The sequence below is a fragment of the Spinacia oleracea genome, chromosome 4 (genome assembly GCF_020520425.1).
Source record: "Spinacia oleracea cultivar Varoflay chromosome 4, BTI_SOV_V1, whole genome shotgun sequence".
NCBI classification, from domain to species: domain Eukaryota; kingdom Viridiplantae; phylum Streptophyta; class Magnoliopsida; order Caryophyllales; family Amaranthaceae; genus Spinacia; species Spinacia oleracea.
Genome location: NC_079490.1, coordinates 152,298,940 through 152,311,525, shown reverse-complemented (window position 1 = coordinate 152,311,525; position 12,586 = coordinate 152,298,940). Strand labels below are relative to the sequence as shown.

Sequence of the window (12,586 nt, the reverse complement as noted above, 5' to 3'; positions counted from 1 at the left end):
GATGAAGTGCCGCTTGTATGGCGAAATATACAATGTCGCTGGGTGACTGCTAACATACTTTATGCGATTTCATTTTTGTGTAAAACCCTAAGAGTCGCCGACAAACCTAGACGAATTAGGGATTTTGATGAGAAGGAGAGGCCGAGTGGGAAAGGGGAGCCAAAGAACAAGGACCTAGCAGAGGAGAGGAGTTTTGAAGAAGAGGAGAGAGAGGCAGGGTGAAGGAGAAACGTTGAGTACGAATTCATTCAATTCGAAAATTATTCCACGAATTATTTGTGTAAATGGAGGATGAAATAAAAAAAATTGTGAAAAAAACATAACCTATTTCAATGAACTTGAAGGTTTTCTGGGTAATTAATGGCTAAAAGAAAACTTGTAGAAGATGAGAGGTTGAAGGTAAGGCTGGCGCTCAACCAAATTATCCCGCCTTACAGGAGGGTTATGGCGCAATACGGTGGAAAAAATGCCGCCCAAAATCTCAATTTTAGTTTTGGTTTCCCCCTCTTTTTTTAGTGGGATTTGTGAGGTGGCAAATTATAATTGGTGGTGTGCAAGATACCTTTGCACACCAAGTGTTTCCCTAGCCTTTTCCCCATTGTACACAAGCAACCACCTTTAGAACTTCCAAACAAAACACCTCATTGGTAATAGGTCTATGTAGTGATTTAGAGAAGTGCAAACAACTATATGTTGCAAGCAATTAATAATTGATAACAAGAAGCATGAAATTAAACAAGCACGAATTCGAAAAGAGAGAGGCAAAAATCAATACGCCAAACTTAACGTGGGAACCCGAATACCAGGACAAAACCAGAAATCTTGTACTGTGGAGTAATGAAATGAACTTGGAAAATGAGTACTCCGTAATAAGTTTTCAATTTCATGAAAACTCCCAAAAAGCCTATCACACTAAACCGTAGAATATAATGTGTTTGAGTATGTGTATTGAATGAATTTAGCTTTTGAGTCTGTTCAAGAGAAGAGGTTATACAGTGGTTATTTTGTCGTTAGTTTAAGTTCTAATTTTATTGAGCTTGTGATTTCGGGGAGAATATATGATTTAATTAAATAGAGGTAGAATTTAGAAGTTCAAAGAAATTAGGATTAATTGACCAGAATAATCCCAACTTTAGGTGGTTTGCTTTTAATAATCCCAACTATAAGTTTTTTTTTAATAATCCGAACTTTTACACCTATTGACTTTTAACGGGCCTAGCAGGTAAGTTACTTACTGTAGCAGGTAATGTATGGCGTGGCGCTGACATGGCAATAGAGAGTTAGTTTTTTTTTCTTTAAATGCATTTATTCCCCCTTATTTATTTTCCTTAATAAATCTCCTTATAACCCTTGTTTCTCATTTCGTCATTTTCTTTGATTCTCCACCCAAAATTTTAAATGTTTTCAAACCTCATATTTTAATGTGACATTTAATAGCTGAACGAAGTAAACCTCATATGTTAGATCCACCGGGTCATTTTCGGGTTCAAGGGGGTGTATTCCTTTGGATTTTTTTTTAAAGGATACAGAGTTCAATTTATTTAAATGGGTTACTACCAGTAACTTAATAGTAGTAACAAGGTTGATGACCTTTGATTTCAGTTATTTGAAAGGGATACAACCATAGCAGAAATGATGGTTACCAAATGAAGCACGATGAAGATGATGTAGTATGATTTAAGTTTATTTACCTGCCAAATTAAACAAATAACACAAAGTAAAAACAAAAATGTCAAAATGAACCTCCCTTTACAATCAAAAAATTGTCAAATTACAATCTAAGGTTAAACATACGAGCATGGAAGGTGTTTGATTTTTGTTTTTATTTTATTTTACAGCAGATGAAAAACAAAAAGGGTTTAACTTTGGGTGAATGGATATTGAATGAATGACGTGTACCAAATTTTTTAGAGAGAAACTAAAAGCCCAAGTCCAAGTTTGCAAGTGTTTACCATTTTAACAGGTTACCGGTTTTTGGGATTGTTAAAAGTCATTAGGGGTAAAAGTTTGGATTATTAAAAAAAAAACCATAGTTGGGATTAATAAAAGTGAAACGTTCAAAGTTGGGATTTTTCCAGTCAATTATTCCAAGAAATTAAATAGTGAATTAATATTGAGCATTAAAGGGAAAGATGGAGTGGAAAATGTTGAATGAATAGATTGGTGAATTGAGGTTGTATGAGGAAGATGAAGTAAAAAAGAGGCGGTGGAGTTGTAAAATATAGCAAACAACAAAAGAAAATATTGCAAAAAAAAAACAATTTGATGGAGGAGATAAGAATGATATGTGTCATTTAATCATTTGTGATTTCGCTAGGTATAGAGTCTATAGATTAGGTATAGATTACGAAGTGCTTACCAAATGACATACATCGTATATAATCTATCTATCTTCTCTATTACATAAGGGAAGAGGGGAGGGTCATTTCAGGAAGTCCACTTTTCGTGTCCCCAAGCAAAAATACTAAATTATCCTTCACACTTTAACAATTTAATTCAATAACATAACTTATTTTTAACGCCGAAACAAACATTTGTAACGTCTAAAATCTTCCTCATGGGCCCATACACACAACTATACAGAACAACAATTACAACGTAATTGAAATTAATTGTGATTGATTGATTAAATTAGGAAAGGAAATCAATTTGATTGAAATTAATTGTGGTTGATTGATTAAATTAGGAAAGGAAATCAATTTGATTGAAATTTATTTTGATTGATTGATTAAATCAGGAAAGGAAATCAATTCTCTCTCCTTATAAACTACTAATGGCGGGTTCTCTTCCTTCCCTTACCTCACTCAAGCTCCATTCCCCTGCTCACAATGGGTAAATCTCTCTTTCTCTTACCCGTTTCTCTAAATAGGGATTGTTATCGTATTTGAATCTGATTGCTCTAATTACGCTTCGATTTGGACACAATGGCAGCGGCGGCAAGTGCGCAGCAATGAAAGAAGTTCTTACTGTTGGTTTTTGTCTCATTCTCCTCGGATCCGTGCTTTGATTTGATTTTGCGTTGTATTATTTCGGTCATGTTGTGAAGTTTTGGATTGATTAATCTCAGGGTTGGTTTTGGATTGATGAATTTTTCTCCAATTGCTTTGGAAGGTACGTCTAATCTCACAAGTTATCTAAAATTATTTTCTGCACTATTAAGATCTGAATTGGATTTGAATGTTTTAGTTTTTAATTTCTTATTTGCCATTTTTTTGCTTTGTTGATATTTTTATCATTGAATTGGGATATGATTTATTGGTGCACCAATTAGAAACTTGAGAAATTAGGTTGAAATATGGCGGAATTTAATCCTCCAAAGATGATTCCATAGAAAGACAGGCGAAAAAAGAGATACACCTAACCCACCAATTCCATTTATCATGGATTCATAAATGTTACTTCGTACTCTGTTGTAAAGTACATCTGTTTCCCACTAAAAAGTAAAAGCCCAGAAAAATTCCCAATTCTACAATCATCCAAATTGCTAAACCCGTTAATACTCTCTCTTAAAAACCAAAACGTTTAATACCCATTTTCACTTTCTTCCAAAAAATCATTTTCTTTTTTGCTTCAATGGTTCTCACATGCCCTATTTTCAGCTCCAAATTCTAAAGAAAACAACCCAGGTTTTCGGACCTTTTGGTAATTTTTACCTGTGTTTATTCATTTGCTCTGAAATTTACAATAATATGAGCATTAAATAAGTTAAACCCTATTTTTATTGTGATTTTAGTAGCTGTTGTAAGCATAAAGATTATATTTTTATTCTTGGGTTTTTCCTCATATTGTTAGAATGGAAATGGGAAAGAAATTGGTGCCTATTTGTTTGTTATTGTTGTTGGTTGAAGTTGTTTTAGTGTATGCTGAACATTTAGGAAGTAAATATATGGCCAATGTCAAAGTATGTTAGCAATGGGAATAAGATTCTTTATCTAAGCCATGATTTTGAGTTAAGGACTGTTGGGAGCAAGCATCATGATCAATTAGGGATTTTGAAAGATGGGGTTTTAAGGGTATTGTCACCTTAGATCATGCCATTGATGCTAATCTTTTGCGGTTCGACGGTTCCGCCAATTGACTTTCCTTAAAGGGATCAATGTGGTTATTCAACCACCAAGTGATGAAGTATGGGTTTGTTTATTTTAGTTTATGTTTTAAGGAATATGTTGATATAGTTCTCTTATTGCTTTACCAGGATATATATATCTCCATTATATAAGTAAGCAATAACCTGAATTTAATGTCTCTTACAAGCCCCCGAAAATCAGTCCAAAATTCGCGGGCTCTGTTAGGGCTCTTTACATTAGAAGATAAGGGATTCATATACTCATCCTCGGTTTAACTCAGATGTCATGAAGTCTCTTCAGATTGAGCAGTTAATGGATCAAGAAGTTGAGTTGCAGAGAGTTGCTTTAACTTTGTCTCAGTAAGTGCATCCTGCCTTCTAATGTCTCAGTTCTTGGTTACTGTTTATGTTTCATGATATGCATGTGGGATTATGGGAATATATCGTGGCAATTTTTGTGTAGAATCATGTTCTTTTGCATCATAGATGACAGAGGGGGATCTCAACCGTCAACACAGTGGTATATTTATCGAATGCCCCGATATGGATCCTTGATACTTTGTAGACCTTGCAGTTTAAATTATAACCTATGTTAGTTGTAGTACATTCTTTTTATATATAAGAAGATTAAATTCAGAAGCAATCAATAATAGACTTGCATTTTTGTATGAAATGCAGGTATGGATGGATGATCCAGGTAATGTAACACAAAAGACCATCTACGAGGGAGCAAATGTTGGCTACTTTGCGTGGTCATATATAGGTCGACAATTTCGAATGGAGATTGGGATATACTTCACTATTTGGTATAGTGTATTTTGATTACAAAGACCTTAAGAGGTATCCAAAGATGTCTGCTTATTGGTTGAAAAACATGCTTCGTAGAGGCTAGAATCGGTCAATCGAGGATCATACATGGACCCTCTATTAGTACTTAACTACTTATGCTTTGTAATGGATTCGATGATTTTTGCAATTTGTAATGTTTTTAAGTTCAATAAAGATCTTCTTTAGACCATCAACTTCAGTCTTTTTCTCTTAAAGTATCACATTCGAGATGATCATTCGTGTGATTTCTTAGACATTTTTTTTATTCCATATATTATTCGGGTGATATATGCTATAATAGAACTTTTAGTTTATACTCACGCACGCATCGCGTGCATATAAGACTAGTAGTATATTATTAGAACTCCAAGGCAAATCATGCCATATCACTATATGTTATCGAATGCTCAACATGATGTCACATAAGCAAAACGTGGCAATATATGTACTTTAACAATCTATATTGATTTTTCATTTAAAACCACGATAAAATTTAAACCCGTAACCTCTCTTAAGTAATGACCATCTAAGCTATATAACATTTCTCCTAATCATGTCAATCAAACCTTTAACATCTTGCATTAAAAAATGAGCAATTTTGTCTTTTTCAAAAATACAAAACAAAGGCTAAAATGAACTTGAACAATACGTGAAATATATACCCACAAATCACTAAAAGTAAGTTTAATTTCTCACCAAACTACTATATCTCCAATTCATCTAAAATTCAAGTTTTTAACTATTTAAGTCAATTTACAATATTAATATCAATACTTCGTATATCTTATCTTATCTTATCTATATTGAAGGTCGAAAAACAGAACCCTTGTGCGGGTGTACCTCCTCAATGGCTCAATCCGTGGGATTGCACAACAATTTCTTGGAGCTTCCCTTAGCTTCCAAACCAAAGATAACCATCCTTATGCCTCCATTGATCTTCATTTAAACCCAACAATAGGAAACATAATCGTGTACATACAATAGATAAATTACGGAGTATAAATTTACTCGTGACTATTTTTCACGAGTTTGGACTTTTAGACTACAACTTAAATTAATGTTCACTATCTCTAAATATCAATCCCCTTTAACTAATCACATATTGACTATATACCCAGAAAAAAACAAAGGAAACAAATAAAAATCAATAAGATTTATGGAGCAAAAGTTCATGCCAACCGCAGAACTCAGAGATTACGCTCAACAGGAAATCGTCATGCTCGTATATACAGGTAACGTGTTGAAAATCTCTTGATAGAAACATTGATTGATATCATAATATGTCTTTCACTTACAACATAGAGTACATGTTATACATGTCGACATATCTAAACATCCTCGGTATCACTCATTGGATGCGCATCAATGTAGAATTCAGCATCGAATCCATCATTAATCCTGCCTCTGTTTACAAACATGATTCACATTAAAAAAATCCCATCTCTTTCTATTTTATTCAACGAAAAAGGAGATGAAAATACCTTTCAAGAACAAATTTCCCTTCTTTGTACTTCTGGCTTTTCTCATGAGCTGATTCCTGGATTGAGAGCACAATTGTATCAGAACAGGTGGATCAACAAGGTCAAAACTAAATAACTAACTGTATTAGACCGCAGTCTGATTCGCAGTTCAGCATGAAATCAACAAATCTCAATAACCTGATGATCCATATTTTTAATTTTCTGTCACCACAGAAAGCAAAATAGCTGCGAAGGTTGATGGACAAATCCATTGACTAGAAGAAGTCAAATCACGAGAACCAGGTCAACAATGATGGACAAAAACTACAATAGCTAACAAGTCAGGCTCTTTTTCCCCTTTTCTTCCCATGGGTGCAAAAGGGTGATAGACGCAGACAAGTTTCCAACTCTGAGTGCCTGGTACAACCGTCAACCATACACCCCCCCCCCCCCCCCCCCCCCTAACAAATACACCATCTAAGCCAGTAATAACTACTCGTACAAAGAAATTGAATTGTAAGTTTTGGTCGACTAGTGACAGCCACATTGACAAGGGAGAACAACAAGGGCGACTATCAACGCCCTGCTCCCAAGATAAACACATTGTACCCACATAACTAGCTTTAGAAAGTAGTCTTAAATTATGCTTAAATGGGCAGCAAAGTAACAGACAGATAAACTTGGGCCGCGTTTGGGTAAATTTCCATTATTGGCTTCTCTCACAGCTTGTCTAGTCATTTTACATTCGCACCATCATAGGATTGCCCAGTTTAGACGTCAGATGATCGCTGATAATTCAAAAGGCCACAGAATGAAACTAATGAGACATAATTGTAAATGCGGCCATAAAGGTCAGCAGATATAGTCAAACACATAGTGTTTCAGAGTCAGGAGTTTTGAGCTTGGGAAGAGAAGAGTAGAAAATTACATATTTCCATCCAACGATCTGTCCACAGCTGCAGCAAAATATATCTGCCACGGTATGCATCCCAGAAAGCATCACTCTTTCTTCCGAAGCTCCTAGGATAATGTTTACCCTGAAATACAAGTCAAATGAATGATCTTGATCATTAAGCCAGAATATCAATGCTCAAGACAATCCACCCTAGGTCAGCAGGATAAACAGTAATCATATACTTTAATGGACAATTCCTAACAAAGAATGGTTCGCTTTTTATTGGTTGGTTGAATACATCTGAAATAAGACACTTCCATTGCATAATACACGATTACGAAATTTCTATTCCTAGACTTCCAGCTTACCGTACTAAAACAGTACACACAACTTCAAATTTTAAATTGAAAACTAGGAGGACCTTGACTCTAGTGATGCAACTAAAAGTCCAGAAGATGCCAATATTGAAACTTTCCACCATTTCCGGCTAAGTCCTAAGTTCTTCTCTCATTGAACTTTCAAAGGTTTAAATATCTATGGAGGAAAATAACCGCAATATGACTCATGTATTCAAAATGTGAGTCCATAGTCTCCCTAAAAAAAAAAAACAAAGCGTGGGCCCATAGAGGACTATGCATCTTTCAACTTTAAGTACCATCTTTTTCTTTTTGCATAACATAGGAGGAGGACAACTTGGTGGTCCGAAGTCCAAATCATGTGTTCCTAATGATAAAAGATAGGAAACCAACTAGTCAACCCAGATAACCATTTAATTGAATTAAGGGATAAAATTGCCATATCAAGTTATTTTACATATAACTCACAATTGTTCCACAACTAAGCGTAGCCCTAAAGTTTCATAGTTCATGACTACGGTATAGGTTTTAATTAACAAGATCGGAATTCAAATAAGAATATAAAGTCACATAAACAAGAATAGAGATATAGTCTGTTAGATGGTGAGACATAAACCTCAAAACAACAGGTAAAAGACATCCTAGGGGATCTAACTCATCTAAGTCAAAGAAACCAGCGGATTTCTAGTGATATGATCAAAACTAGGGAAGTGATTGTAATTAACGACATAGTCACATAATTCGTAAGTGGCATTCTATACTTGAGGAATACAATCAAAAGATACCATCCAAAAAAACCCAGCACCAGTTTGACATTTTTTCACATTTTTTGAGCAAAAATTCATACAACAGCTTTCAAGATAATGAGGAACAAATTATGCAAATTAATATTCTTGAACAATAACAAAACGAATTCCTTTACAAGTCAAGATAAAACTGACATTTGGAGCTTATGAAGTGTTCAAACTTCAAAGTAGAGTAAAAGGAAAAGAAACTCACGTATTTTTGAACAGATATGCTTTTCCTCTGCGACAGTGAAAAGTCTACAGAAACCATGAGAGAGGCTAGTTAGAAAATAGGCATTTAATCACGCCAGCAACATGAACTTCTTCTCCTCCATTCCTTATCCAGTACTCCCTCCGTTTAAGTAAAATGACAACATTTAATTTTTTACGGTTTCCAATGCACATTTTTATCATTAAAAACTTCAATTATATAATTTGAAAAGAGTTAAACAAGATTCCACGTAATAATATCTTGATGTTTGTATTAGAGACAAAAATTAGTCAAAGATTTCAAATGTTAGTGCTATGGAAGCATCAAGTATAGGGATATAAAGCTATGCATACAAATTAAGATTTCTTACCACTTTTAAGGATTTGTATCTTATAGTGATAAATTATACACACGCACCTTCACTAACTGACTGTTCCGTTTAGTTTTTTCATTCACAAATTACAACACAATCATATAGTTCAGATTTCACTATCATTGTGACTATTAGTTTTGAATGGAGAGTTTGATGATATTTCTAAATGCAACAACATTCTTCAACCCCAAGTCTTTCTCTATTTAGTAGAAAAAACATTCTTCAACATATTCCCCCTTCCTCACTTTTGAAACAATATTAAGGAGCAAACTCGAATAACACTAGCTCATACACACGCCAACACGATACCGGTGTAACATACTTCCTCCGTTTAGTTTTAGTTGCAACATTTCACCTAATCAACTCCCCGTCTCAAGAAATACCAAAACTACATGATTCCCATTAGGCTACCACTGATTCAATCAATATCCAGAAAAACAAAATGTAGAAAATAATCCCAAAACAGAAGATTGATCTAATTCTTCCCAAACAAAATCAAAAATCAAAATCGAAAACTAACTATCACTTCATAAGCAAAAAAATCAAAAATAGAAACAGGGGAGATGGAAAAACAATCATTAAATACACAACAAATAAAAATTAGAGATTAAAGAAGAAAAAAAGGTACCCGTGAAACGAGGTCGTCGGCAAGAGCAAGGTGGGTTTTACAGAATTTGCATTTGTAAGTCCTGCCTTCCAATTCTATCACGAATATTCTTCCCATTTTAATTTTTATTTATTTGTATCTTTGGTGATGCAAATTGAAGAAATATAAATAGAAAATTGTAGTGAGTAAATTAATCTAAGTTTAGTAACCCTAAATGGATAGATGTAGGCAAGAGAGAGAAAGGGTGAGAGAGAGGGGGTTGCAGGAATCAGCCGCTAAGCTTAGTTTTTGACACTCTATTTTATGAGAAGAAGGTGATAAATAGAATTCTGAATTTCCGATAAAGACGTATTTTGTTTTTATTTTAATAACTATGGATGGTGCAGACGTGTGCACGTAGCTCTAGATACACCGGGATCAAAACGATCAACATTAAACATAAAACTCACGTTTTTATTAAATTCCTTGAACAAAATAACATTAAGGGCTCTGTTATTTTCAGTTATGTTTTTCGTGTTTTTATTTGATTCGCTGTTATTCTTGCGATATATATCCTTCTGGATTTTATGTTTTGAATTCAAACTGTGAAATAGGTATTCTAAAATGGTTTTTAGAGAGAGAAAGTAATGAAAATTCTCAAAATTTCGTTGATTTTTCTGCTTCAACATCAAATTAAATTGATTCTTGTTCTTCAAATCTGAATATTGCAGCTGATAATCAGATTTTGGGAGGTAATTTTTCAATTTTGTAATAATAAATTGTATGTTTTGATGATTTTGATTTTGTAATAATCGTGTTTTTGATGATTTTGACTATTTTGATGATTTTGATTATGTAATAATCGTGTTTTGATGATTTTGATGATTTTAATGAATCAAATTATGTAATAACACGCTGATTTCGTTGAAATCATTGATTTTGATTATATAATTACGAATTTTTTTCCAGAAAAGAACAATTTAACGTATTTAAAGAACATATGCTCGTATTAAAAGAACAATTTCATTGTAGTAGAAAAATAGACCATTTGCGTTTCATAATTTGTTCTTTTATTTTATTGTGTTCTTCTTTTTTATTACTCCCTCCGTTCCTAAATAAGTGTCCACTTTGGACATTTACGCGGGATTTAATAAAACTGAATTGTGTGTAAGAGGTAATGATTGGGCATGTTTTTTTTTGGGAAAGGAAAAATTAGATAATTGTTTATTGATAAAGTACAAATAAAAGTGGATGTGGTGATTGAAAAGTGGGAAAAGTGTAGAATGTGTAAGAAAAAGTAATAATGATTTATGGAAAGTAGGAAAAGTATGTGGAAAAGTGGGAAAAGTGTATGGAAAAATGGGAAAAATGTATGTTCAAAAATGGAAAGTGGACACTTATAAGGGAACGCTATTTTTGGAAAGTGGACACTTATTTAGGAACGGAGGGAGTATTTTCAATTTCATTTGCATTTCATAATTTGTTCTTTTTATTTTATTGTGTTATTTTTTTACTTTTTTATTTATCCTTTGTTCTTTTGATTGCGTTCTTTTTGTTGTTATTATACATGTTAACTTATTATTTTTTCAGATATGATGAATAATGTGCTCGGTAATTCATAACAGAATGATGCTAATGATGATTTAGAATCATATGTTTTATGGGACAAGGTACTTGACTTGTTCTTTTAGTCTCTCTATTTGTTCTTTTAGTCTTTTCATTTTTTTTTTAATATTAAAGAACAAAATAAAAGCACGTGCACGGTTCTCATTATGCACTCTTTAAGAATTTGTCCTTTCTCCTTCTCTGTTTTTCTTTGATTCTAATTACTATTTTGTCATTTTCTATTTTGTCATTTTCTATTTTTCAACAACGATATATATAATAATTGTACTTATGAATGATAACCATTGGTCATTTTAGAATTTTATAAATACATTTTAGAGAGAGAAAGAGGAGATGATTTATATTCTATCAACATAAGAGAATCTTTTTGAGAGAGAAAGAGTGAGATAGTGAGTGAAAGAGTGAAAAATATATTTTCTCCTTATTCTCTCTCTAGTACTCCTTCTGAATGTTTTTCTTTAGTTGAAAATGAGTGAATTAAGAAAAATACTAGTTCAACTTGGCTAATTTTCGAAGCAAGAGAATCACATGAGAGCATGATATTTTTCGAGGATTGAGATCAGTTTTTGAAGATTTATTAAAAGATATTGATGCTCTTGATAAATGATGATCAAGTGTTTAAGGTACGCTTCCTTGTTCTTTCCGGCCTCTAATGTTCTTTTCATAACTTCACTTTTACTGTGCAATAAACATAGTTTGTTCTTTTAAATCAACATACGGAGTAGTTTGTTCTTTTATATCAACATAGATTGTTCTTTTAAATTTTAGAGAGTTTTTCTGATACAGTTAATGATTATTTTTATAAAATTAAAACACATTTTTAATTTTAAAAAATAAATAAATTATACTAATAGTATAAAAAAAAATTAAAAGAACATAGATATTATTTTAACTCGTAACACAATTATTGTACTTTTTTAGTAAAAGAAAAAAAAAGATTTTAAAAGGAACATATTTATGTTTTTAAGTCCAAAACCATTAAAACAAAATTTATAAAAAAAACAAACTACACTTGTAAACGAACATAGCAACATTGTAGATCTGGTTTTCAGTTCAACAACTTCAATGCAGTCTCGTCTTCTTTTCTTAATAAGAGCACATAAAGCATAGGAAAAGAACAGTAATAAATTAAAAACACCATAAATCCGATTTAAAGTTCTTCAAAATTTTGCCGTTCATTTTAATTAGAACATATAATGGTTTGAAAAGAACAAATAACACTTTAAATGGTCTATAATTAGTGTTCTTTTCAGGTTTTGGTTAATGTTCTTTTTGTTTACTCTTTTATGTTATTTCTGTGTAATTTATTACGTTCTTTATTCATTTTTTGCGTTTTGTTTTAATGTTTTTGCGTTTTCGTAGATCTACGTGCACACCCCTGCACCATCCACGCGTTGATT

At 32.8% G+C, this 12,586-nt stretch overlaps 1 protein-coding gene across 1 annotated transcript; it reads right to left on the bottom strand.

Moving 5' to 3' along the window:
* Positions 1-6,019: 6,019 nt before the first annotated feature.
* On the bottom strand, positions 6,020-9,882 carry LOC110784792 (protein yippee-like At5g53940). Its single transcript, XM_021989241.2, has 5 exons — positions 9,603-9,882; positions 8,605-8,648; positions 7,283-7,391; positions 6,376-6,431; positions 6,020-6,298 (listed from the first exon to the last, which is right to left on the bottom strand). Exons 1-5 carry the CDS (start codon positions 9,696-9,698, stop codon positions 6,223-6,225), a joined length of 381 nt encoding a protein of 126 aa, XP_021844933.1. The 5' UTR covers positions 9,699-9,882; the 3' UTR covers positions 6,020-6,222.
* Between the last annotated feature and the right edge of the window lie 2,704 nt (positions 9,883-12,586).